This window comes from Bison bison, unplaced genomic scaffold (genome assembly GCF_000754665.1).
Source record: "Bison bison bison isolate TAMUID 2011002044 unplaced genomic scaffold, Bison_UMD1.0 scf7180017864254, whole genome shotgun sequence".
NCBI lineage: Eukaryota > Metazoa > Chordata > Mammalia > Artiodactyla > Bovidae > Bison > Bison bison.
In genome coordinates this window covers 3302269-3325127 of record NW_011494826.1, presented here as the reverse complement: position 1 = coordinate 3325127, position 22859 = coordinate 3302269, and the positions used below count along the sequence as shown (strand labels likewise).

General features: G+C 38.4%; 2 protein-coding genes across 4 annotated transcripts in view; one reads left to right on the top strand and one right to left on the bottom strand.

Moving 5' to 3' along the window:
* Window positions 1–11114, top strand: part of JKAMP (JNK1/MAPK8-associated membrane protein) — a 21990-nt gene extending 10876 nt beyond the window's left edge. For 2 of the 3 annotated variants that reach the window (XM_010847672.1, XM_010847674.1), the window contains 4 exons: window positions 1940–2146; window positions 4190–4371; window positions 9082–9158; window positions 10109–11114. In XM_010847672.1, coding sequence (XP_010845974.1) covers window positions 1940–2146; window positions 4190–4371; window positions 9082–9158; window positions 10109–10327 — 685 coding nt within the window. In that variant the 3' untranslated portion in view covers window positions 10328–11114. The remainder of the gene's footprint in view (window positions 1–1939; window positions 2147–4189; window positions 4372–9081; window positions 9159–10108) is intronic. The other variant, XM_010847673.1, reaches the window with a different exon arrangement.
* An 8782-nt stretch (window positions 11115–19896) lies between these two features.
* The window catches only part of CCDC175 (coiled-coil domain containing 175), a 66403-nt gene continuing 63440 nt past the window's right edge, over window positions 19897–22859 (bottom strand). The window contains exons 18-19 of the mRNA XM_010847765.1: window positions 21916–21959; window positions 19897–20067 (exon numbers count right to left, since the gene is read on the bottom strand). Of these exons, the coding sequence (XP_010846067.1) occupies window positions 19897–20067; window positions 21916–21959 (215 nt within the window). The remainder of the gene's footprint in view (window positions 20068–21915; window positions 21960–22859) is intronic.

Here is a 22859-nt window from a genome sequence, read left to right as displayed (position 1 = left end):
TTTCCTCTATTTCTTTGCATTGATCCCTGAGGAAGGCTTTCTTATCTCTTCTTGCTATTCTTTGGAACTCTGCATTCAGATGCTTATATCTTTCCTTTTCTCCTTTGCTTTTTGCTTCTCTTCTTTTCACAGTTATTTGTAAGGCCTCCCCAGACAACCATTTTGCTTCTTTGCATTTCTTTTCCATGGGGATGTTCTTGATCCCTGTCTCCTGTACAACGTCATGAACCTCATTCCGTAGTTCATCAGGCACTCTATCTATCAGATATAGGCCCTTAAATCTGTTTCTCACTTCCACTGTGTAATCATAAGGGATTTGATTTAGGTCATACCTGAATGATCTAGTGGTTTTCCCTACTTTCTTCAATTTAAGCCATTAAGTTTTAGGGTAGTTTGCTATGCAGTGGTACATAACTGATTGTTCAAGGAGAAAACTCAAAAGCATCTATAGACTAGATATTATAAATGATGAGAGTTTAAGAGGCTGGCTATAAGTATACAAAATCAGTTCCTTCCTTATATTTCATTTATAGAATCACAGTTCTGTGAGGTAGCCAAGACCAAGGTAGCTAAGCTACATTGGATTTATATAGTAGAACTTGACAAGCTAGTTCTATAATTTATATCGAAGTTCAAAGGCCCAAAACCACTGAAAAAGTAGAAGAATATATGTAATATCAGGAAATTACTATCATTCTGTTGTCTCAGGGATAGATAAGTGAACCCCAGGAATGAAACGGAGAACCTAAAAGCAGACTGGTTATATAGGGAACTTCTTCTGGCAGGGGTGGCATGGCAGCTTAATGAGGGGAAAAGAGTTAACTCTTCAGTAAAATGCTGCTCCTGGACAGTTGGATATTCACATGGGAAAAGCTAAAGTTACATTCTAACTTAAACACAGAAATCTCTTATAAGTTAAAATATTAACTTATACACAGAAATCTCTTCTAAATGTATGAAAGATCGAAACATGAAAAGCAAAACCTTAAAACTTTTAGAAGAAAATACAAGATAATATTTTTCTTAGAGTGAGAATCTGTTAACCAGAAATTTAAAATTTGATAAAGCCAACTATATTAAAATTCAGAACATTTGTTCATAAAAAGACATCACAAAGAAAAATGACAATTCAACCCATAAACTGATAGGAAGACATTTGTAACACACTTAACTAACAAAGCAGGATAGACAAATAATAGAAAGATCACAAGTAGAATATTATAAAGCAATGAACAGGACTGAACTTCAGCTATAAGCAGGGCTATAAATGGATCTTAGAAATGTAATTCTGTCTGAGTGGAAAAAACATCTGAGAAAGGTTATATCTCTTTATCGTGTTGAAAAATAAGCAAAACTAAATAGTGATTTTGAAGTATAAATACAGATGGAATAAAAACTCTTCAGCAAAACTGATTAAGGCAATTTAGTATAATGGTTATTTCTAGGGGAGAGACAGGAATATGGAATGGGGAGGAACAGGTAGATATAAGTTAATGTTCTAGTTATTGGGTTAGGTGATGAGCTTACAATGTTTATTATATTTTTAATTAATGTATATTACATATAATCTTTTATGTACTTTTAATGTTTAAAATAATTTAAAATGATGCATAGATAACTTAAGACATTTTTAATAGTTTGGAGAGATATTGAATATAAAAGTAGATCTAATTTCTGCTCTTCTACACATTTAGACAATATAGGCACATTGTTATCTGGGATAAGTATTTATCCCTTTTTAGTAAACAAGGTTAAATTCTTCCCATGTAGTTTTTGTATGTTCTTTGCTTTTCTTACCTTGTAGAAGATTTTTTTGTTTCAGGATTGATCAGTTACAACTTCTTTTTAGAATCCGTATTTTGAAGCCTAAAGAGGTTTTATTAAAAGCCAGTTACACGCTGAGAATTCTCTGGTGATCATCCTTCCTTTGTTTTCTCAGTTCCAGTGCCCTTTTCCAGCACATTACTGCGTTGTTCGAATGCACTGTGGCAGCTCTCGTCACCTTACTTGTGAGCGAGCCAGTTGGTGTGCTTCATATCCGTTCCTGTCGAGTACTGATGCTTTCTGATTGGTACACCATGCTTTACAACCCAAGTCCAGACTACGTGACCACAGTGCACTGCACTCATGAAGCTGTCTACCCATTGTAAGTATTTATTAAGATCATTTTTTTTAAATCGTGATTGTAGATTTCATTCATTTCAGCAGATTGAGCCTTGTGAAATGGCTCCTAGGCACTAGGGAAGATAAACAAATTATTTTCTTTTCTAAAGTGATAGTCTGATAAGAGGAAATAGAAGTACATCTTAGTATAATAGAAGTGAAAGTATTTTAGTGTTGATGTTGAAGTATCTAAGCACTTCTAAAACAAACTATATGTTTCTTAAAAAGGGTTATAAGGAAAACCTTTTTGATATAGAACAGAGAAGCAATATCTGACTTATAGGAAATAATATGGGCTGTGGAGTTTGAATCCCAAGCCTGTTAGCTGTTAATTTGAACATGTTAAGAACCTCTTGTAACCTCGACCTTCCCATTGGTAAAAATGGGAAGAACAATGGCCTGTAAGGTGACCATGAGGATTAAATAAGTGTGCCTTACCTATAGGAAGCACTTCCAAGTAGCTGGCATTATTATTAGAGTACTTGGGTTAATGTTCTTTCTCCCCACCCCCCCAAATACATGTAACTTTCACCAGAATGTTTTTTTTTTAATATCAAATTAATCAGATTTTGTATAATACTATCTCAGACTACATTTTTAGAATTTCTGTGAATTGTTGGTGTTCATTTTGATGTGTTTTTCTCAGTAAAGGTACAATAGAAGAGTCTGGTATTTATATTCTTATAATTATAGAAATTTACCATTATGTAATATGCTGAACAAAGCAGACCTTTTTGTGCAAATCTTAGTAGTACTAAGTGTCCAAAAAAATGCACGTATGTAAAAAGATAATTTTCAAAAAATGAGATCTAAAAATAAGATCCAGATATAGAGATATGAGAACCTTTTCTAACTGCCTGCCTACCTTTTAAGTCCTGTAAATTATTTATTCCTTATATATATAAAATTATATATAGAGACAGTCAGATATATAATTTATACATATAAACTGATTAAAATAATAGACTTTTTGGAACTCTTAAGGAATAGACAGATTTTACTTTGTTTTGATGTTGATAGGAGGAGGCCTAACAAGAGAAAAAAACTCATCGTCCAAGAGGTCAGGCTTGAAATAATGCAGTACGGTACAGGGCTGGGCCTGAAAGCGTCATGAGAGCGCAGGGGTCCTCGGTCACTGAGCTGTGTGAACAGGCATGGGGTCAGTAATTTGGGACAACTCTTGTGCTTCCCTCAACTTTCCTCTGCACAGGAGAGAGTTTGAGTGTAAGTTAGTAAAAATAATTTTAAATCCTCATGAAAAGAAAGTTAGAAATATATGTACAGAAATTCCATTATTCAACATAAAGAGCTAGAAACTATAATCTGCTAATAGAGTATCTTTTTACAACTTTTTTTGTGATTTTTAAAAATTACATTATAGGACATTTGGAAAACAGAAAAAGCATAGCCCAGATAAAAAAATCTATAATTCCATTTCCTTAAGATGATCACTGCTAAAAATGCAGCTGACCAGTTGCCTTTCTGTATGTGTGTATGTATTTTTTAAGAGTGTTAAAGTTATATTATTCACATGCCATTTATAATCTGTTGTCATTTAATGTATGAGGCACAGTTTTGTTAACGTTTCTTTCATAATTGGATTTTTAATGTCTGCATAGTAGTCCAGCATAAATATATTCTAAAATTTAACCACTTTCCTATTGTTGAATATTTTCTTCCTGGGTTTTCTTTATCATGTGATTCAGTAAAAATGCTTGTTCATTGGGTTTTTGTGTATATCTGATTGTTTCCCTTTGATTAATTTCTACAAGTAAACTTTCTGGATTAAAGATATAAACATTTTACAATTTTTGATACACATTTCCAAACTGCCTACCAGAAGGGAACCAGCATGCTCTTTACAGCAATATATGAGAGTCTTCCTGGCCAACCCTTTACCAATCTGAATATTTGACGGGTAGACTTTTTAAACCTTTTTCAGGATCTTTGATTTTAAAATGATCAGTGATTAAAGGACATTTTAAAACATATTTGTGATGTAACAATTTTCTATTTTATTTCCCAGATACACCATTGTATTTATCTATTATGCATTCTGCTTGGTATTAATGATGCTGCTCCGACCTCTTCTGGTAAAAAAGATTGCCTGTGGGTTAGGGAAGTCGGATCGATTTAAAAGTATTTATGCTGCACTTTACTTCTTCCCAATTTTAACCGTGCTTCAGGCAGTTGGTGGAGGCCTTTTATGTAAGTTTGATGGGTAACATCAATGAAATATATTTATTATATGTGATAAACAATATTTTCTCTGAGTATAATATTGGACCTTGTTCTTTAAAGTAGTTTTGTTTTCATCCTTGAAAATAAGCCATACTATATGTTTTTGCTAAAACACATCATCATTCTTCATCAAAACTAATTTGTTTAGAAGATACTTTGTATTTGATGCTCACAGCCTCATAGGAAGGTTTTTTAAAATCTGAGTGTAAATGACACAAAAACTGATTTTTACATATTACAGATGGAAATAACTCTTGATATCATATGATGTTTACCATCAAGTTAGGTCTTAGTTTTTTAAGTTTTTTTTTATCAAAAAACTTTTAGAAACAGTAAAAAAATCATCACTATATTTTTTTATTTTAATGCATCCATTCATTCATGTATTCAGCAACCATTTAGACTGATCTGTGACTCAAAAGAAGAATGAAAGTTGGTGTTAAAGAGCTCACGCGCTACTAGGAAATCTATACTAAGTAGCTGAGAACATAGAGTGGTGCTTTTTGAAAGTGTGACATTAAACATTGCAAGGAGGTTGGATACCATCTGTGTATGGAGCTTGCCAGGGTGCAGAGGACAAGCTTCTGACCTGAAGGAACTGGGCAAGATAACATCACTGTGCAAGTACTGTAGCTTAGTAATGCATTTGGTTCAAAGTGAGGGTGGAGCTGAGAGGAAGGCCAAGGGGAGAGGAAACTGGAGGCTAGTTAGGGGTCTTTAACCCTCATATTCTGATTTGACAGATATATTGTTTCCTTTGGCCTGCATGGTGTTTGAAAACCTATAATTTTATTCTCCTAACTGACCTGTGTAAGCATTTGAAGTTGCTATTCTTGGGACCTGCTCTTAAAAGGATTTCGGAGAAAGAGTGACATGACTAGATTTGCATTGAAGAAAGATAACTTGGTAGCAGTGTGGAAGGTGGATTGGCTGGGAAGAGACCCTGGGGCATCAGTTAAGAGATCACTGCCAGAAACCGAGCCTGACTGTGTGACCTAGCAGAGAAACACCAGGAGTGAAGAACAATTTCAAAGACAGAGTTAACTAAGCTGGGAAACTAATACAGCGGTTGAGGGATTGGGAGGAGAATACAATAAAGGAAATATCTAACTTAGTAACTAGTGATTGCATGAATCATGAATGTTAGAAGAAGCAAATAGGTTGGTATTCATGGAATATCCAAAAGAGCACAGGTAGTTATTTATACTGGACAAACCTGGGAGAGCTGACCAGCTGTAAAGATGTAAGAATTGTCAGCCCTCAGATCCCTGTGTCCTGGACAGCAGCTGCTTCTACTGTAGAGAACTTCTTGGTTGTGAAATGGGGGAGAGAGGAAAGTCGTGGAAAGCAGGGACAGGTTGGGAAGTTAACCTAAGGAGACTGCCAGATAGCACTGCTTCCTATGTTGTAGCTGCCTATATTGAAAAATGCCTTTGCCCACACTGAATGTCTTTAGATAATTTTGTTAACAAGCCTCCACCCAGAGCACATTCATCAAGGGAGGGTCAAGGAGTTATTGTTTATGTGTACTAACTATAAACTTATGCAGTCTGCTGAGATCATTCCTAGAGGGTATCATAACAACTCAGTTTCATGATGTTGAAAGAGAGATAATTTTTGGTTTGTAGGGGTGTCCTAGTTCCAGCTGCTATAAAAGAACACCATAGACTGGGTGGCTTACAAACAACAGTGACTGACTTCTTGCAGTTCTGGAGACTGAGGTCCAAGAGCAAGGCACCAGCAGATTTGGAGTCTGATGAGGACTTGTCTCTTGGTTCATCAGTGGCTGTCTTCTTTCAGAGTCCTCACATGGCAGAAAAGGGGAGTTCGCTGAGGTCTTTTTTATAAGAGCACTGATCCCATTCTTGAGAGCTTCACCCACATGACCCAATCATCCCAAAGGCCCTCTACCTACTTACACCATCACATTGAGGGTTAGGATTTCAACATAAGAATTTGGGGGGACACAGACATTTAGTCCATGACAAGAGAATATAGCAAGCTTGAGCAAAGTAGAGCAGCAAGAGGCTTCTGGTAGCTCAGGATACCAGGGTCCAGGGAAAGAGACACTGGGAGTAATTAGGAAGATGTCAGTGACAAACTTACTTGTTTGGAAGTATTATTGAAGCCCATTTTGAAGTGTGATCTGCCTCTGAACCACCTGCAGAACTAAAATGCAGATTTTTAGGCACTATCCTCAGACCTAGTTGCTTAAAATCTTATATTGTCTTTGACCCTAGAATAAGAACAATTCTAAATCCTACTTTGAGCCCAGAACCTCCCTCTGCTCCCCAAAGTTTGGGCTATGCTGGAAATTCCCTCTTTATCCTTTTTACTACTAGGTCTTAAATTTGTATCATTAGTAACATTGTTTAGCTATTTATAAGTTAATTGGGTTTTTTTTTGAATGGTTGGTTAGGACCTAACCTGTTCAGGCAGTAAAAGGTTCTAAATGTCAAACAAGTCATTCATTTATTTAGTAAGTTGGAATCAGGCTTGTATAGATATTTCAGTTTCTGACAGTGTTCCAAATGGGTTCTACTGCATTACAGAGAAATGAGTAGTTTTATTAGTTTGGTACAAAAGTAACTGCAGTTTTGGACCATGAATTTTAAATCATTATAACTAGGCTCAGGTACATCTTTATTAATCAAAATAGGAACTATTACATTCAACATATTTTTTCCAAGAAGAAATAGGTTTGTTTATTTCTGTAGCATAAAAATCCATGCTCCAAGACTCAAGGAACTCTTGGAAAGCATTTTCTGCCTCCTGGTTGTGTAAGCATTTTCTCTGCAAAAAGTTCTCGAGATGCTTGAAGTGGTAGGTGGTTGGTGAGAGGTCAGGTGAATATGCTGGATGAGGCAAAACTTTTGTAGCCCAATTCATTAAACTTCTGAAGCAGTGTGTGTTAGACCTGTGGTCAGGCATTGGCACGAAGAACGGGACCCTTTATATTGACCAATGCTGGCTGCAGGCTTGCAGTTTTCGGTGCATCTCATCGATTTGCTGAGCATGCTTCTCAGATGGAATGGTTTCACCAGGATTCAGAAAGCTGTAATGAATCAGATGGGCAGCAGACCACCAAACAGTGACCGTGACCTTTTTTTGGTGCAAGTTTGGCTTTGGGACGTGCTTTGGAGCTGCTTCTCGGTCCAGCCACTGAGCTGATTGTCGCAGGTTGTTGTATAAAATCCACTTTTCGTTGCATGTCACCGTCTGATTGAGAAATTGTTTGTTGTTGGGTAGAATAAGAGAAGACAACACTTCAAAATGATTTTTTTGATTTGCAGTCAGCCCAAGAGGCACCCACTTATCAAGCTTTTTCACCTTTCCAATTTGTTTCAAATGTGAAACAACCATAGAATGGTTGACACTGAGCTCTTAGGCAACTTCTCATGTAGTTGTAAGAGGATCAGCTTTGATGATGGCTCTCAATTGTTGTCACCTTCCGATGGCTGGCCACTATGCTCCTCCTCCTCAAGACTCTCGTCTCCTTTGCAAACCTTGAACTGACCACTGCACTGCACGTTTGTTAGCAGTTCCTGGGCCAGATGCATTGTTGATGTTGCGAGTTGTCTCCACTGCTTTATGACCCATTTTGAACTCAAATAAGAAAATCGCTCGAATTTGCTTTTTGTCTGACATCATTTCCATAAACTAAAATAAATACAAAGTACACAGCAAGTAATAAGTCATTAGCAAGAAAAAGTGAGAAATGCACATTAAATGATGTATAACATAACTACATTTATTTAAGAAGGTATTCTAATATCAAACAGCAAAGTTCAACAATGCAAAACTGCAATTACTTTTGCACCAACCTAACTGAAGTTAATTGTTTTAAAATAATTGCATAAAAATAATTCAAGATTTTTTTCAATTTGTCTATTTGTTTTAGTGAGCTGTATATGTTTAAAACATTTTAAAAGTGGCATTTTAAAGTAAAAAATTTATTTAAAGTATTATTTTACTGTACTATATTTGAAGTAGAAATGTCTAGAAGTTTGTCATTAAGAGCACTGAATGATCCATTTAGTCTTTGAGGCTTATTGACATATCACCTTTTAATTAAAGTGGAATTACCCTTATATAATAGCCTGTCTCAACTAAAGTTCCCCAATCTACCACAAAACATCAAAAATTGAGTGATTAGTTTCCCAATTCTCCCAAGTTTGATACATAGCTAGTATGCATAGGAGAGAGGTTAATTTTTTACATCAGTGGAAGCCTTAAGGCAGGAGTCTTCAAAGGTAGGCCAAGGATAGTTTTACATCTTTTAAGTGTTGGGGGGGAAAGATCAAAAGAGTAGTAGTATTTCTTGACATGTGACAGTTAGATAAAATTTAAATTTTATTGTCTGAATAAGTTATATGTCATAACTTAGAAACTTATAAAGTTAATTGTACTGAACAGACACATGTATTCATTACGTATGACCTGGCTGCTTTCCCACTGTGGAGTTAGGTGACTGACACAGAGACTGGATGACCCACAAAGCCACTACCTGGCCCTTTACAGAAGCTTGTGGACCCCTGTCTTAGAGCATTAGGGCTTCCATCTCATAGGATTGGTTGAGAAGGTTTTTGTCTAGGAAAAGAATTATACTGTTTGAATTTTTTGATGGTTTATTCAGAAATTTTAATTTTCAGCATAATACCAATGTTTGTCTTTCAGACTATGCCTTCCCATACATTATATTAGTATTATCTTTGGTTACTCTGGCTGTGTACATGTCGGCTTCCGAAATAGAGGTAGGATGTCTTTTTTCTTTTGTTAAAGAGTTTTGTTTTTTTTTTTAAATAAATTTGACTATTGAATAGACAGTAGCATATATGATACAATATGTTACAGCTGATTGCTTTAGTAATCCTTGGCTAAACAGGGTCACTCAGTAGCTTTTGGCTCATCAGTTTGTAAAAAGTTGTATCCTAGACTGTATTTGCTTGGGAAATTAATCAGGCTTAACTTTCCACCATGTTAGAGAAAAAAATCATTTCACATCATTTATCCACATAGAAAATATTTGATTATTGAAATGTTGAACCTTATTAACAGTATTTTAAGGGAAACATAAATTCCTTATTTTAAATAGAACCAAGCTGATGAGCCATTTAATGAGAGAAAGTTAACTAGCAAGTTGCAAATTGTATTTTAGTGTGTTTATTAGCACATTTAGATATTACTTTTAATTTGGTCCTTCCAGTTTCTGTATATTATAGAGTGATATTAAAGGTTAAAGGGAAATCAGAGTAGTCACCTGTCATTTCTGCTCCCTTCTGAGTATCCAGGCAGCTGACTCTAGGAATGCTGGAAATTGGGTGTATATACCGCCTGCTTCCCATCTGTAGACTCAGATGCTGTGGATCAGGGCAGGAAGAAGGCACGAAATTTGGAGTTCCCTTCCAGTTCAGACTTTTCAGAAGCAGCCATAGTGTTTCCAGGGTCGAGTGGGGGTGTAGACCAGAACCTAGTAATGTGGGCTCCCGTCTCGTCGTGGCCACTGGCGTGCCGAACATAGGAGGCCTGAGTTTCCTCATCTGTAAACTATAGTAGCAAGACTGGGTGATTCCCTATGTCCCTATGATTCTGAGGTTATGATTGTATGTGAAAATAATATGTTTCAAATTAAAACTAATAAATTATCTAGTTGATTCAGCCCAATAATCTGTATCTATCTCCTTTCTTTTACAAAATTTTATAGAACTGCTATGATCTTCTGGTCAGAAAGAAAAGACTCATTGTTCTCTTCAGCCACTGGCTACTCCATGCCTATGGGATCATCTCCATTTCCAGAGTGGATAAACTCGAGCAAGATTTACCGCTTTTGGCATTGGTCCCCACACCAGCCCTTTTTTACTTGTTCACTGCAAAATTTACCGAGCCTTCACGGATACTCTCTGAAGGAGCCAATGGACACTGAATGTAAAATGCCAAAAAAACCTAAGAAGTGTTCTTAATTTTAAAAAAAAGTAAAATAAAAAATGTATTAGTACTCTTCTGTCATACAAGGGAATATGATTGTCAGTACATCTGATGTTTTGGGGAGTTTGTTGTTTGTTTTCTTTTTTCAGTTCAACAGAATTTATGGTTTCAAGGAAAATGCAAAATACCATGATTCTCCATTATGTATATAACACACTACACACTTACAGCACTCCGTTATATTCCACTGGAGGCCTATTAGGAAGCACTTACCCCTTGCAACAATTTAGCTGTTCTTAAGAGCAAAATCATGTTTCTGTGTACCTAGCAATGTGTGATGTTCCTATTTTTATTAAGAAAATCTATTAAGTATAATCTGAAGTCCTTAACATCGGCATAATTGTGCATGCCTATTATGTTTCACTTTGTTTTTCAAATATACTGAATTATAAAGTCAAGCGTATTTGTGGGGTCGGATAACAAAAACAACATACTTTATTTCTATGTTTGCTATCTATTTATTTTCACCAATACAGTATTTTGATCTATTACAAAAATAGAGCATAATTTATATAACAGGTCTTTTGTTTTTAGGTAATTTGCTTGAAAATATCCTCAGGTTATTCCTATTCCTATAAAGAAAAACAATAATAAAAAGCTTAATTACAAAAAAATCTCAAATGTCTGGCATTTAATTTTGTTGCCACACTAGTTGTGGAAATAATTCAAAATGTTAAGTAATTAGTGTCTCTTTCCTAAATGAATAAACATGAATATTTACATACTTGCTCATTTTTTAAGAGTATACCTCATTTCTCTCATTTTGGAAGGATAAACACACATACCGTATTTTATATATCTCAAGACATAATTTTTGTCACATTATGACATCTCAATTGATGGCTTCTTAGGTTTAACAAAATCCAGAGGAGTGTATACAGTACGTAGTTTTCCTGCGCTAAGTCGCTTCAGTAGTGTCCCCCTTGGTGTAACCCTATGGACTACACCCCGCCAGGCTCCTCTGTCCATGGGATTCTCCAGGCAAGAATACTGGAGTGAGCTTCATTTCCTTCTCCAGGGGATCTTCCCAACCCAAGGATGGAATCCATGTCTCAGTCTACTGCACTGGCAGGCAGGTTCTTTACCACTAGCGCCACCTAGGAAGCCAGTGGTTTTCCTGTGGTTGGTAATGTGTGCTGTGATTTTTATGCTCTAAAGCCTTCAGGAGACTCATGGTTGCAACCATGGAAGCAAAATAAGATTTTTGCACTTAATAATCTGACCTAGTTTATCCGTTTATATTATTTAGAAGATTATTTCCTGATTCTCCTCCTTGGTGAGAGTTGTTAAATCTCAAACTTTTAAGACTCCCATTGACAGTTGTAAAATATGAAAGAACGTGCACTCACTTTTTCTGTAGTTTTGTACCTTTTGAATTCACGGCAGTTGTATCCAGTATTTTGTTAGCTTTTCTTCGTTGATGTTTTTTTCATAGTACATTTTACTGCTGGGAAGCGGATTACTTTAACAGGACTCTTTTTCTTCTTTTCTATAGGAATAAATCAAATGTTAAAATTCTATGTGTATCTTACATAAGTTTAGGTAGTTACAACTTTAAATTGCTCCAAGAATCCTCAATTGGACAATTGTATAATGAGCAGAGAGTGGGGTGTGGAGGGGTGGGCATGCTGCTGGGGGATCATGCAACTGATTACCAGGGCTATCTTTTTGTCTCACTACATTTGGAGTCATTTAAATAATTATCTTCCCCTCCAACGTCCTCTTCTAGCAGAAAAATGTGCATGCAAAAGGAGAAATCATGCAAGTAATACAAGTCCTCAAATGCAAAGGATTTCAGAAATACTTAATACATACTTGGATTTTTAATTTGCTTCCTTATGAACAAGATGGGATAATTTATAGTAGCTATGGTTGCTCAGGTTAATTTGTTATAAGTCATTGAAAATACACAGTTTTGTCTTAGATCTCGCTGCTGCAGTGTATGGTAGTTACTTTGCTCATCACCAGACAGGTAATTTAAAAGCTAAAATTTTCTTAATTTAGGTCAGTTGATAAATTTAACAATTACACTGTTAATATATTTGTCTAAAACCGATGGTTTTCCATACTTGGCTACACAGTGGAGCCAGCTAGAGAGAATTCTAAAATTACTCGTGGGTCTCACCCCCCAGACTTGTGGTGAATTGGTCTGGCTGAGCAGAGGAAATTTTAAACTTCCCCTGCTGCTGCTGCTGCTAAGTCGCTTCAGTCGTGTCGGACTGTGCGACCCCATAGACGGCAGCCCACCAGGCTCCCCTGTCCCTGGGATTCTCCAGGCAAGAACACTGGAGTGGGTTGCCATTTCCTTCTCCAATGCATGAAAGGGAAAAGTGAAAGTGAAGTCGTGTAGTCACGTCCGACTCTTCTCGACCCCATGGACTGCAGCCTACCAGGCTCCTCCGTCCACGGGATTTTCCAGGCAAGAGTACTGGAGTGGGGTGCCACTGCCTTCTCCAAAACTTCCCCTAGGTGACACTACTGTTTGAAAACTAAGATCTAAACTCTTCTTAGCTCAGATCTTAATTTTTCCAAGAGAGCTTTAGAAAATTTCTGAGTGAATTACATTTTTAAGTATTTCTTACTGAAAATTTGATTCTGCTTCAATAACCAGGTTTGTTTCCAGAACTAAGAGATCAAAACATAGATAATTATATCAAGTCCTTTTGATCACAATCACAAAAAGATAACAGAAAGCATAAAATTTTTTATCTAAAAATATCTCTTGGCCTAAAAAAGTCTTCTGTAGAGCACATATCAAGTTGATTAGTACACAGATTGTTTATCTGTTATCTAAATTATACTGTATGGTATAATACTCAGGGATTTTTTTGAATTTTAAAACAAAATTATTTTTAATACTTCTTTAAAAGTAATCTTTGCAGGTTAATTAGGTTGGCTAAACACCAAAAATTAATTTGTAAGAAAGACTATTAAAGCAAAAAGTAATGATTTTAATTTTCAGGATGAAGTCTGGCATTTCACATTCTGCCAAGCCTATCCCTCATGCTTGCCAACCAGGACCTCCTGCAGATCTCCACTCGGCCACATCGTTACTGTTCCCTGGCCAGTCTACATCTACTGCTCCTTCAGGAAGACATCCCATGTACTCTCAACACCCCAAAGAACAGAGGTGTCTCTTTACCCTCCATTGCTACTGACTTGGGAGAATCCACTGTAGTCTAATCATCTCTTCACTTGTCTGTTTCTCACAATGTATATGCTTTGAGGTCAGGGACCGAGTCGTGTTCAATTTAGTAACTAGCCACATGCTCTAGTGGGTTTCCCAGGTGGCTCAGTGGTAAAAGAATCTGCCTGCCAACGCAGGAGACAGGTTCCATCCCTGGGTTGGGAAGATCTTCTGGAGGAGGGCATGGCAACCCACTCCAGTATTCTTGCCTGGAGAATCCCATGGACAGAGGAGTCCATAGGGTCTCAAAGAGTGGGACATAACTGAATGACTAAGCTCACAGGCATGGTCTAGTGCCGGGCTCAAAGATATTCAGTATGCTAATACAGCTAGTGCTGTGACTGTAGGAGCACACCAGACCCGGCAGGGCTGCAGTGATACACTGTGTCCAGAAGAGGGTGCAGGAGAGGCTGTTAAGCTGGAAGAGATCAAGGGCTTCTCTAGAAGTCCACCCGTGACAGAAGCCATTCGATACGAAATATCCAAGAGCCGGTAGCTCAGAGTAATTCAAGGGGCCTATTATCTCCTCAGGAGGTAAGAAGACTTCAGAAATATTAGTGCCTAATTTGTGTCTGAGGCATCATTTATTACTACTCCTGTTGCATTGTTTAGTCACTAAGCTGTGTCCAACTCTTTCAGACCCCATGGACTGTAGCCTGCCAGGCTCCTCTGTGCATGGGATTTCCCAGGCAAGAATACTGAAGTGGCTTGCCATTTCCTTCTCCAGATCTTCCTTACCTAGGGATTAAACCTGTGTCTCCTGCATTGCAGGCGGATTCTTTTTACCACTGAGCTACTTGGAGCAACTAAAGAATGGAGGTTAAATAATGTGTTAAGAAGCAGAGTTGAAATTTGATCCCAGGTCCACCTTCCTCCAAAGCCCACGTGGTACCAGTCCTCCAGGAGCAGAAACAAGTGGAGATGGAGAATCCAGAGATCCTCCTTTACAGCTCATCGCCATTTCCAGTTCTCTAGAGACCTCTCTCCCAATTCCTTAACCAGGTCAAGTCTCTCTCCCTCTCAGGTTCTCTCATGGTTCTCATGCCCCACCTGTAAAATCCATATGACATGAGACTTTACACACATTTGCTTAATACATTCTTGGTTCTCCCACTGTGTCAGGAGTTGGCAAACTGCAGGCACAATTCTGCTAATGATGGCAGACCTGAGTAGATGCTACAGAGACCTCATGCGTGACAAAGCTAAAAAAATACTATGGCCCTTTAATATTTGCAGACTTTTGTGCTAGATTATGAGTTCTATTTGGTGGGGATTATATCTGTTTTCATTGACCACTATAACCCTAGAGCCTAACATGGTACTTGGCACAAAATAGGCTTCAGTAAAAAAAAAAAAGTAAACTTCTGGAATTCAGTTTAGAGTTAATAGTGAAATGTGTATGCAACCCTAAAAACAGGAGGAATTTCAAGTATCAGTATGCCCAATTAGAAACATTTCAGTGGCTGCAAACAGTACTGGCTTTTTACATTGAAATTCCTCCATTCAAAAATCTATTGACTGAAAATATATTCAGTAGAAATATATGTTTTTTTCTTATAAAATTTAGTGATATTCTTTTCATTTCCAACCACAAAAGGAGAACATTTAAATTTTTCCAGAATAGGCATCATATAACAGAGCTTGTTCATCACTGAATGGCCTAGAACAAAGAAATCATCGCATCCCTTATTCTCTATTTGTCTCAGTGGATATGATCCTTAGGGTTTGCCATGTTGACAAGAAAGTGCACCCACTCCATGAGTGATCAAAGGAAAAGGTACCTTACAGAGTTTGGCAAACATCTACTGTTTATCTACTGTTCGCCTAAACAGTAAATACTTTAGGTGGGGTGAGTCATGGGGTCCCTGTCACAGTGTCTGTCATTGTAGCACAAATGCAGCCAAATGTAATGTGTGAACGTATGAGCATGGCTGGGATTGAATAAAACTTTATCTCTGCATATAGAAATTTGAATTTCATATAATTTTCTAGTTGGTCGTGGTGTTCAGTCATTCAGTCATGTCTGACTCTTTGCAACCCCTTGGACTGCAGCACACCAGGCTTCCCTGTCCATCACCAACTCTCGGAGCTTGCTCAAACTCATGTCCATCAAGTCAGTGATGCCATCCAACCATCTCATTCTCTGTAATCTCCTTCTCCTCCTGCCTTCTATCTTTTCAAGCATCAGGGTCTTTTCCAATGAGTCAGCTCTTTGCATCAGGTGGCCAAAGTATTGCAGCTTCAGCTTCAGCTTCATGCCTTTCAATGAATAATTAGGGTTGATTTCCTTTAGGATTGACAGGTTTGATCTCCTTGCTGTCTAAGGAACTTTCAAGAGTCTTCACCAGCATCACAATTTGAAAGCATCAGTTCTTAGGTGCTCAGCCTTCTTCTTTTTAAAAATTAATTTATTTTAATTGGAGGCTAATTGCTTTACAATATTGTAATGGTTTTTTGCCATACATTGACATGAATCAGCAATGGTCCAACTCTCACATCCATACATGACTACTGGGGAAACCATAGCCTTGACTAGATGGACCTTTGTTGGCAAAGCAATGTCTCCGCTTTTTAATATGCTGTCTAGGTTGGTCATAACTTTTCTTCCAAGGAGCAAGCATCTTTTAATTTCATGGCTGCAGTCACCATCTGCAGTGATTTTGGAACCCAAGAAAGTAAAGTTTGTCACTGTTTCCACTGTTTCCTCATCTATATGGCATGAAGTGATGGGACCAGATGGTATGATTTTAGTTTTTTGAATGTTGAATTTTAACCCAGGTTTTTCACTCTCCTCTTTCACCTTCATCAAGAGGCTCTTTAGTTCTTCTTTGCTTTCTGCCAAGGGGTGGTGTCATCTACATATCTAAGGTTATTGAATCTGGTACTGGCCAATATTATCCTTTTGATTTTTTCTAACCATTTGAAAATACAAAAACCATTCTTAGCTCTGAGCCCTACAAATATAGGAGGGAAGCAGGTTTGGCCCCTTGGTTGTAGTTTAATGACCCTTGTTGTAGGCAATAGGACTTGCTCAGGAATCTCCACACCATTGTTGATATCTAGGAACACAGGCAGCAACTGAGAATAGGGGAGGAGTTTAAAACTGAAAGCCCCAAGCTTCGATTTCTCTAAAGTTTTCATCAGACTACAACAAAGTTTCCTTACAGTTTGTGGTTTGGTTATAATGACAACCTGAGCAAAAACTGTGAGCATCGGAAACTGAGGTGAGTGCTCTCCAAACTCTCCTGAGTTTGTATCATGTGCCCCAGTTTATTTATACACTATAAATATATATAATGCTGTGTACAATATCAGACAGAAATTTTAAGAGATAACTAAATTTTTCCAGTAGTCATGTATGGATGTGAGAGTTGGACTATAAAGAAAGTTAAGCGCTGAAGAATTGATGCTTTTGAACTGTGGTGCTGGAGAAGACTCTTGAGAGCCCCTTGGACTGCAAGGAGATCCAACCAGTCCATTCTAAAGGAGATCAGTCCTGAATATTCATTGGAAGGACTGATGTTGAAGCTGAGACTCCAACACTTTGGCCACCTGATCCAAAGAACTGACTCACTGGAAAAGACCCTGATGCTGGGAAAGATTGGAGGCAGAAGAAGAAGGGGATGAAAGAGGATAAGATCACTGGATGGCATCACCAACTTGATAGACATGAGTTTGGGCGAGCTCTGGGAGTTGGTGGTAGACAGGGAAGCCTGGCATGCTGCAGTCCCTGGAGCTGCAGAGTCAGACACGACTGAGCAACTGGACAACAACAATTATGTTCTTGTTCTGTGTGGCGGGAATATCATAACATGGCAAAAATGTTAAAATTTTTGCCTGATGGTGTGTATATGTGTGTGTGTGACTTTTATGCTTTTCATACTTGCGATATTTCATAATTAATATTAACTGGAACTTGTTCCAGTTGCCTAGAATAAGCACAGCTTAAGAGTCATGTATACTGATTGCCTATCAAATGAAGTTAAATTTTAATGAAATGACTGTACCATTTGGATGATATAAAAATGAATGCCATGTACTGGATTGACCCATCGTGCATGTGCGTGCAATTGCGTCCGACTCTGTGACCGCATGGATTGTAGCCTGCTGGGCTCTTCTGTCTGGGGAATTTTCCAGGCAAGATTACTGGAGTGGGTTGTCATTTCTTTCTCCAGGGGATCTTTCCACCCAGGGATTGAACCCATGTCTGTTGCATCTCCTGCACTGGCAGGCAGGGTCTTTACCAGCTAAGCCACCAGGGAAGCCCATTATTTATATTTTATTTGGGTTGGTTTTCACACAAAACAACTATTAATATTACTCTCTTCTGGACACAATATCTTGAAATGGAAGTAAAAATTAAAATCCATGCTGAAAAATAGAATATACAAACTGACAATTGCCAGACCATACATGACAATAGACCCATGAATTGACCATATATGCAATTAGCCCAGAATAGTCATAATTTGATCAATGACTGCCAACTTCCCTCCTTTATAATCCTTCTTCTAACTCAGGACCAACCAGAGAAGAGCCAAATATGCTCACTAATCTATCACATAGGCTATCCAGCTTCTAGTCAGCCTGTTGCCAGCTTTCCAATGCCAACAACCTCCAGTCAGAACACACCTGAAGCTTTCCTTTTCCCCACCCTCAACACTGAACCTCTCCCACTCCCCTGCCTGCCTCTGAATCTCTGCCAATAACAAGTGATGGTGACACTGACTCCCTTGCTTTACGCCTCAGCTTGTTCTCATTTGGGGGGCCTTCCATTATTTCCATGCTGCAATCCTCCACTTTCAATAGGTTATCAGTTCTCAAAGTACAAGAAAAGGGGAATATGGTATTAGTTTTTCAGTGGGTTTAGCTTTTCAATATAGTACATTTAAATTTGCTCCAATGTAAAGATTCCATCAGGTTTCAGATAAAAAGGGAAGATTTTCTCATGTGAAAACAGTGCAATCGAAGAAACTATTTAGCTCTTAAAAGTCGACTTGATCTACAGTTACTAGGGATGGCCTGACCTAACAAAGAAAATACAGAGTTAAGCAAGATGCACAAAGACTCTTTGTGCAATAAGATATAATAAGTATAGGGGCTTCCCTTGTGGCTCAGGGGTAAAGAATCTGCCTGCAGTGCAGGAGACTCGGGTTCAGTCCCTGGGTCAGGAAGATCCCCTGGAGGAAGAAATGGCAACCCGCGCCAGTATTCTTGCCTGAGAAATCCCACAGATAGAGCAGCCTGGCGGGCTTCAGTCCATAGGATCACAAAGAGTCTGACATGACTGAAGCCACTGAGCATGCACACATAATAAGTATCATCAAGGTGGAACATGATGATAAACACAACTTTTTGGTTGATAAGAAGATTCACCCACAAAATTCCTTAGTGGCTGCTAAAACATTATTTCTTTTATCAAGCAACACCCTCAGAACACTGTTTTTTTTTTTTAACCAAATATCTAGATGTTTTTAATTGTGCCGCTTTCTTTCATTTTACTTTTATTTCACTTATTTTATTTTTTACAACTCACCTTTAGTATGGCTTATCTAATGATGATGCTCTTAAATCTTAATAACCTCTAATAGATCTGTACACTTGTCAGATAATACCATTTTCATTTCACCTCTCCATCTCTCCCCTATGCTCTATTCTCCTTCCTTCTGACAGTGCCCTCTACCTCCACCATCCCACCTTTTCAAGGGATTCCAGCGCTGGGATCCCTGGCTGTACTGGCCAAGGATTCACCTCTGCTTCTCACTGGAGTCCTGGTATGGGCAGTTCTGTGGCCCTGGTGTCTAACACGACTCTAGAGTAGGGACTGAGGATGAAGGTTGATCTTCCTCTGAAAAGACTGGGTTGCTTGTTCTTGAGTCAGTTGTGTTGTAATCGATGTGTTAACATCTCAGAAGACCCAGAAAGCATCATTAGACTTTCAGAGAAGGCAACACTTCCTGTTTCTAATGCTAAATTCAGATCAGGAAGAAAGGGCAAAATGATGTTCACTATTTTCTTTTAAAAGATAAGGAAGCATGTAAAAGAGTTTAAAAAGATTTGGGGGGAGGAATATTTTTAAAAATCGGAAAGAAGTTGAGATTCAGTTATTTAGGAGACTCACTAAGATAAAAAGAGAGGCTTGCCCAACATTGCTACAGTGCCATATTCAATCCCACAAATGAGAATAAACATTCAGTGAACATATGTGATATTATTGGGAATAGATTATTGCAGATAACTAAATTATTGGTTGGCATTCTTTTGGCGGGCTATTTTTGATGTCACCAGTGACAGTAAAATAGCAGAAAGTTCTTGAGATGTTACTTACTGAGAAAGTCTGTCTCCGATTCCTTTTCCATTAGACTACGCATCTCATCAAGGTCTGATTGAAGCAAAATACTGATTTGCTCGATTTTTTCATCTCTTTCACACAGCTTGCCTATCAGATTTTTTATGTCTCTCAAGGTCTTATTACCACTTTCTATCAGTTCCTTAAAAAAATAGCATTTGGGGGTATGTGAATATAAATAGCAACAAAATAAATAAAAATATCTTGTACAAGTGAGTCATGCACAAGACAAAAATACATACACAATATTGGTACTAGTTGTGTAAAGTAAGTGTCTTACACAGAAAATTCACAAAGTTCTGTAAAGGATGTTAGAAAAGTGAATTAACAAATGAGATTTAATAGAATGCTCACTAAACTCAAAATTCTAACTGGGTAGGGAAGTAGTGATGGCGGCATAAAAAAGCCAGCTCATCTTAGGAGCACCATGGAACTGCAGAGGAGACTCAGTGCGGCTTGCAGCTTAAGAGAAAGAATCTTGCAATCAGGGAGGTCTGAGCTTTAAATCCCGAAAGTTCATCAATGGGCTTCCCTGGTGGCTCACATGGTCCTGCAATGCAGAAGACCTGAGTTCAGTCCATGCGTTGGGAAGATCTCCTGGAGAAGGGAATGGCCACCCACTCCGTATTCTTGCCTGGAGAATTCAATGGACAGAGAAGCCTGGAGGGCTACAGTCTGGTCTTGGGCAAGTCTGAGTCTCAGTTGCTTCATCTAAAAAAGGCATTACTAGCACTTCTCTTAGCCTCTGTTTAGGGGTTAAACAAGGATCACAGGTAATCTTTAGTTACTTAGAAAGTAGCAGAACCAGGATCTATATTCTAGTCTACCTGCTTCTAAAGCAGGGAGAGATGGAGATGGTGCATAGCTGGTAAAATGTGGAGGAAAGAGAGAGTGCAGAACTGACAAATTTGTCCTAAAATAATCTGTCTTCCGTTTATGCTTGGAAATAAAAATGTCATTCCCACTTTAGCTGAAGTGGTAGAGTGGGAAGATAGCTTCCCAAAGGGTGAAGATTTCATAATGACATTTTATATTCTTAAGAATAAGACAACAGGCCCAAAATGGAGTCACTTATACTAAATCCCACGTCACCAAACTGAGAGACTTAATTAGTTTCAGTTCTCTTAGAAATGGAATCTTAACCAGTCCATCAGGAATTAGCTGATCAGCACTAAATAGGTAATCTGCCTGGTCGATCCCTGCCATCCCTGAAAGGGAAGTGGCCTTGCAATATGGAACCTGCCATTTTTACCTGGAATGACTTCCTTGTTCTTGCTCCCTCTGCCTATAAAAGTCTTTCATTTTGTACAGATCCCCAGAGCTTCTTCCTGTCTGCTAGCTAAAATGCTGCCTGATTTATGAGGTGTTGCACAGTGGTCATGTATGGATGCGAGAGTTGGACTGTGAAGAAGGCTGAGTGCTGAAGAACTGATGCTTTTGAACTGTGGTGTTGGAGAAGACTCTTGAGAGTCCCTTGGACTGCAAGGAGATCCAACCAGTCCATTCTAAAGGAGATCAGCCCTGGGATTTCTTTGGAAGGAATGATGCTAAAGCTGAAACTCCAGTACTTTGGCCACCTCATGGGAAGAGTTGACTCATTGGAAAAGACTCTGATGTTGGGAGGGGTTGAGGGCAGGAGGAGAAGGGGACGACAGAAGATGAGATGGCTGGATGACATCACTGACTCGATGGACTGAGTCTGAGTGAACTCCAGGAGTTGGTGATAGACAGGGAGGCCTGGTGTGCTGCGATTCATGGAGTTGCAAAGAGTCGGACACGACTGAGCAACTGAACTGACTGACTGACTGCACAAAGCCAATAAAATCTTTAAAACTGATTCAGTTGAGATTTGATTTGTGACAACACAAAGAACACATTTTAGAATGTGATGATCACATGAGCTCTGTCTTCCTTCCTTACACACACACTTATTAGGTAGGTAGATATCTTAGAAATATGATACTTATCAAGGCAACATAAAAAAGCTCACCTTAAGTGTAGTCCAGAATTCAGCCCACAAATCCGAATATTGTGCTAAATTAAAGATTTTTAAAATGCAAAGGTTACTGAAATAATTTGAACATTTTATTAAAGTAATGCTATTTGTTTTTCAAAAACCATTTTTATCTATAAGTTTTTACTTCTGAAATGTCAGACTAACACTTGCCCTGCCACTATAAAAAAAGGAGAAAATGGGACTAAATATATAAAACAAATAAATTTGCTGCAATATCCAGTTTTCAGATACTGGAGAATGGGCAACACGGAACGGTGACACCTAAAAGAAGGGAGCTCTCCTCCGGTCACTGGGCTCTCCTGGGGGCGTGCAAGCTGAGCAAGACAGGCTTGCACACAGACACAGAAATCTGCTCAAAGATTAACAAATCAAATCCAGCAATATATGAAAACAGTAACAGCTTTTGAATAAGTGGATCTTATTGCAGGAGTGGAAGACTGGTTTGACATTCCAAAGTCAATCAGTGCAATTTTCTGCACTAACCTTGTAAAGGAGAAACACCACCTGAGCATCTCAGTAGCTGCTTGAGTCGCTGAGGTCACTCACAATGGCACTGCATGCCCATGTGACGGACCGCCTCCAATAAATACCCTGGACACCCAACCCTGTGAGCTCCCCTACCTGGCACCAGTTTGCATGTGTCACACACCACTGCTGGGGGAGTTAAATGCATGCCACTGGGGTGTAACTCTACTGTAACTCCACTGGGAGAGGCCACCTGCAGGCTTGCATCTAGTTTCCACCAAGCCCTTTTCCCTTCCCTGATTTTACTCGGTATCCTTCACTGAACAGACAATAACCATCAAGCATAACAATGTCTGAGTCCTGTGAATCCTTCCAGCTAATCACTGGGACTGAGGATGCTCTTGTGGACCTCTGAAACTTTACTAACAGCTGTGAAATCTTGCTGAGAAAAA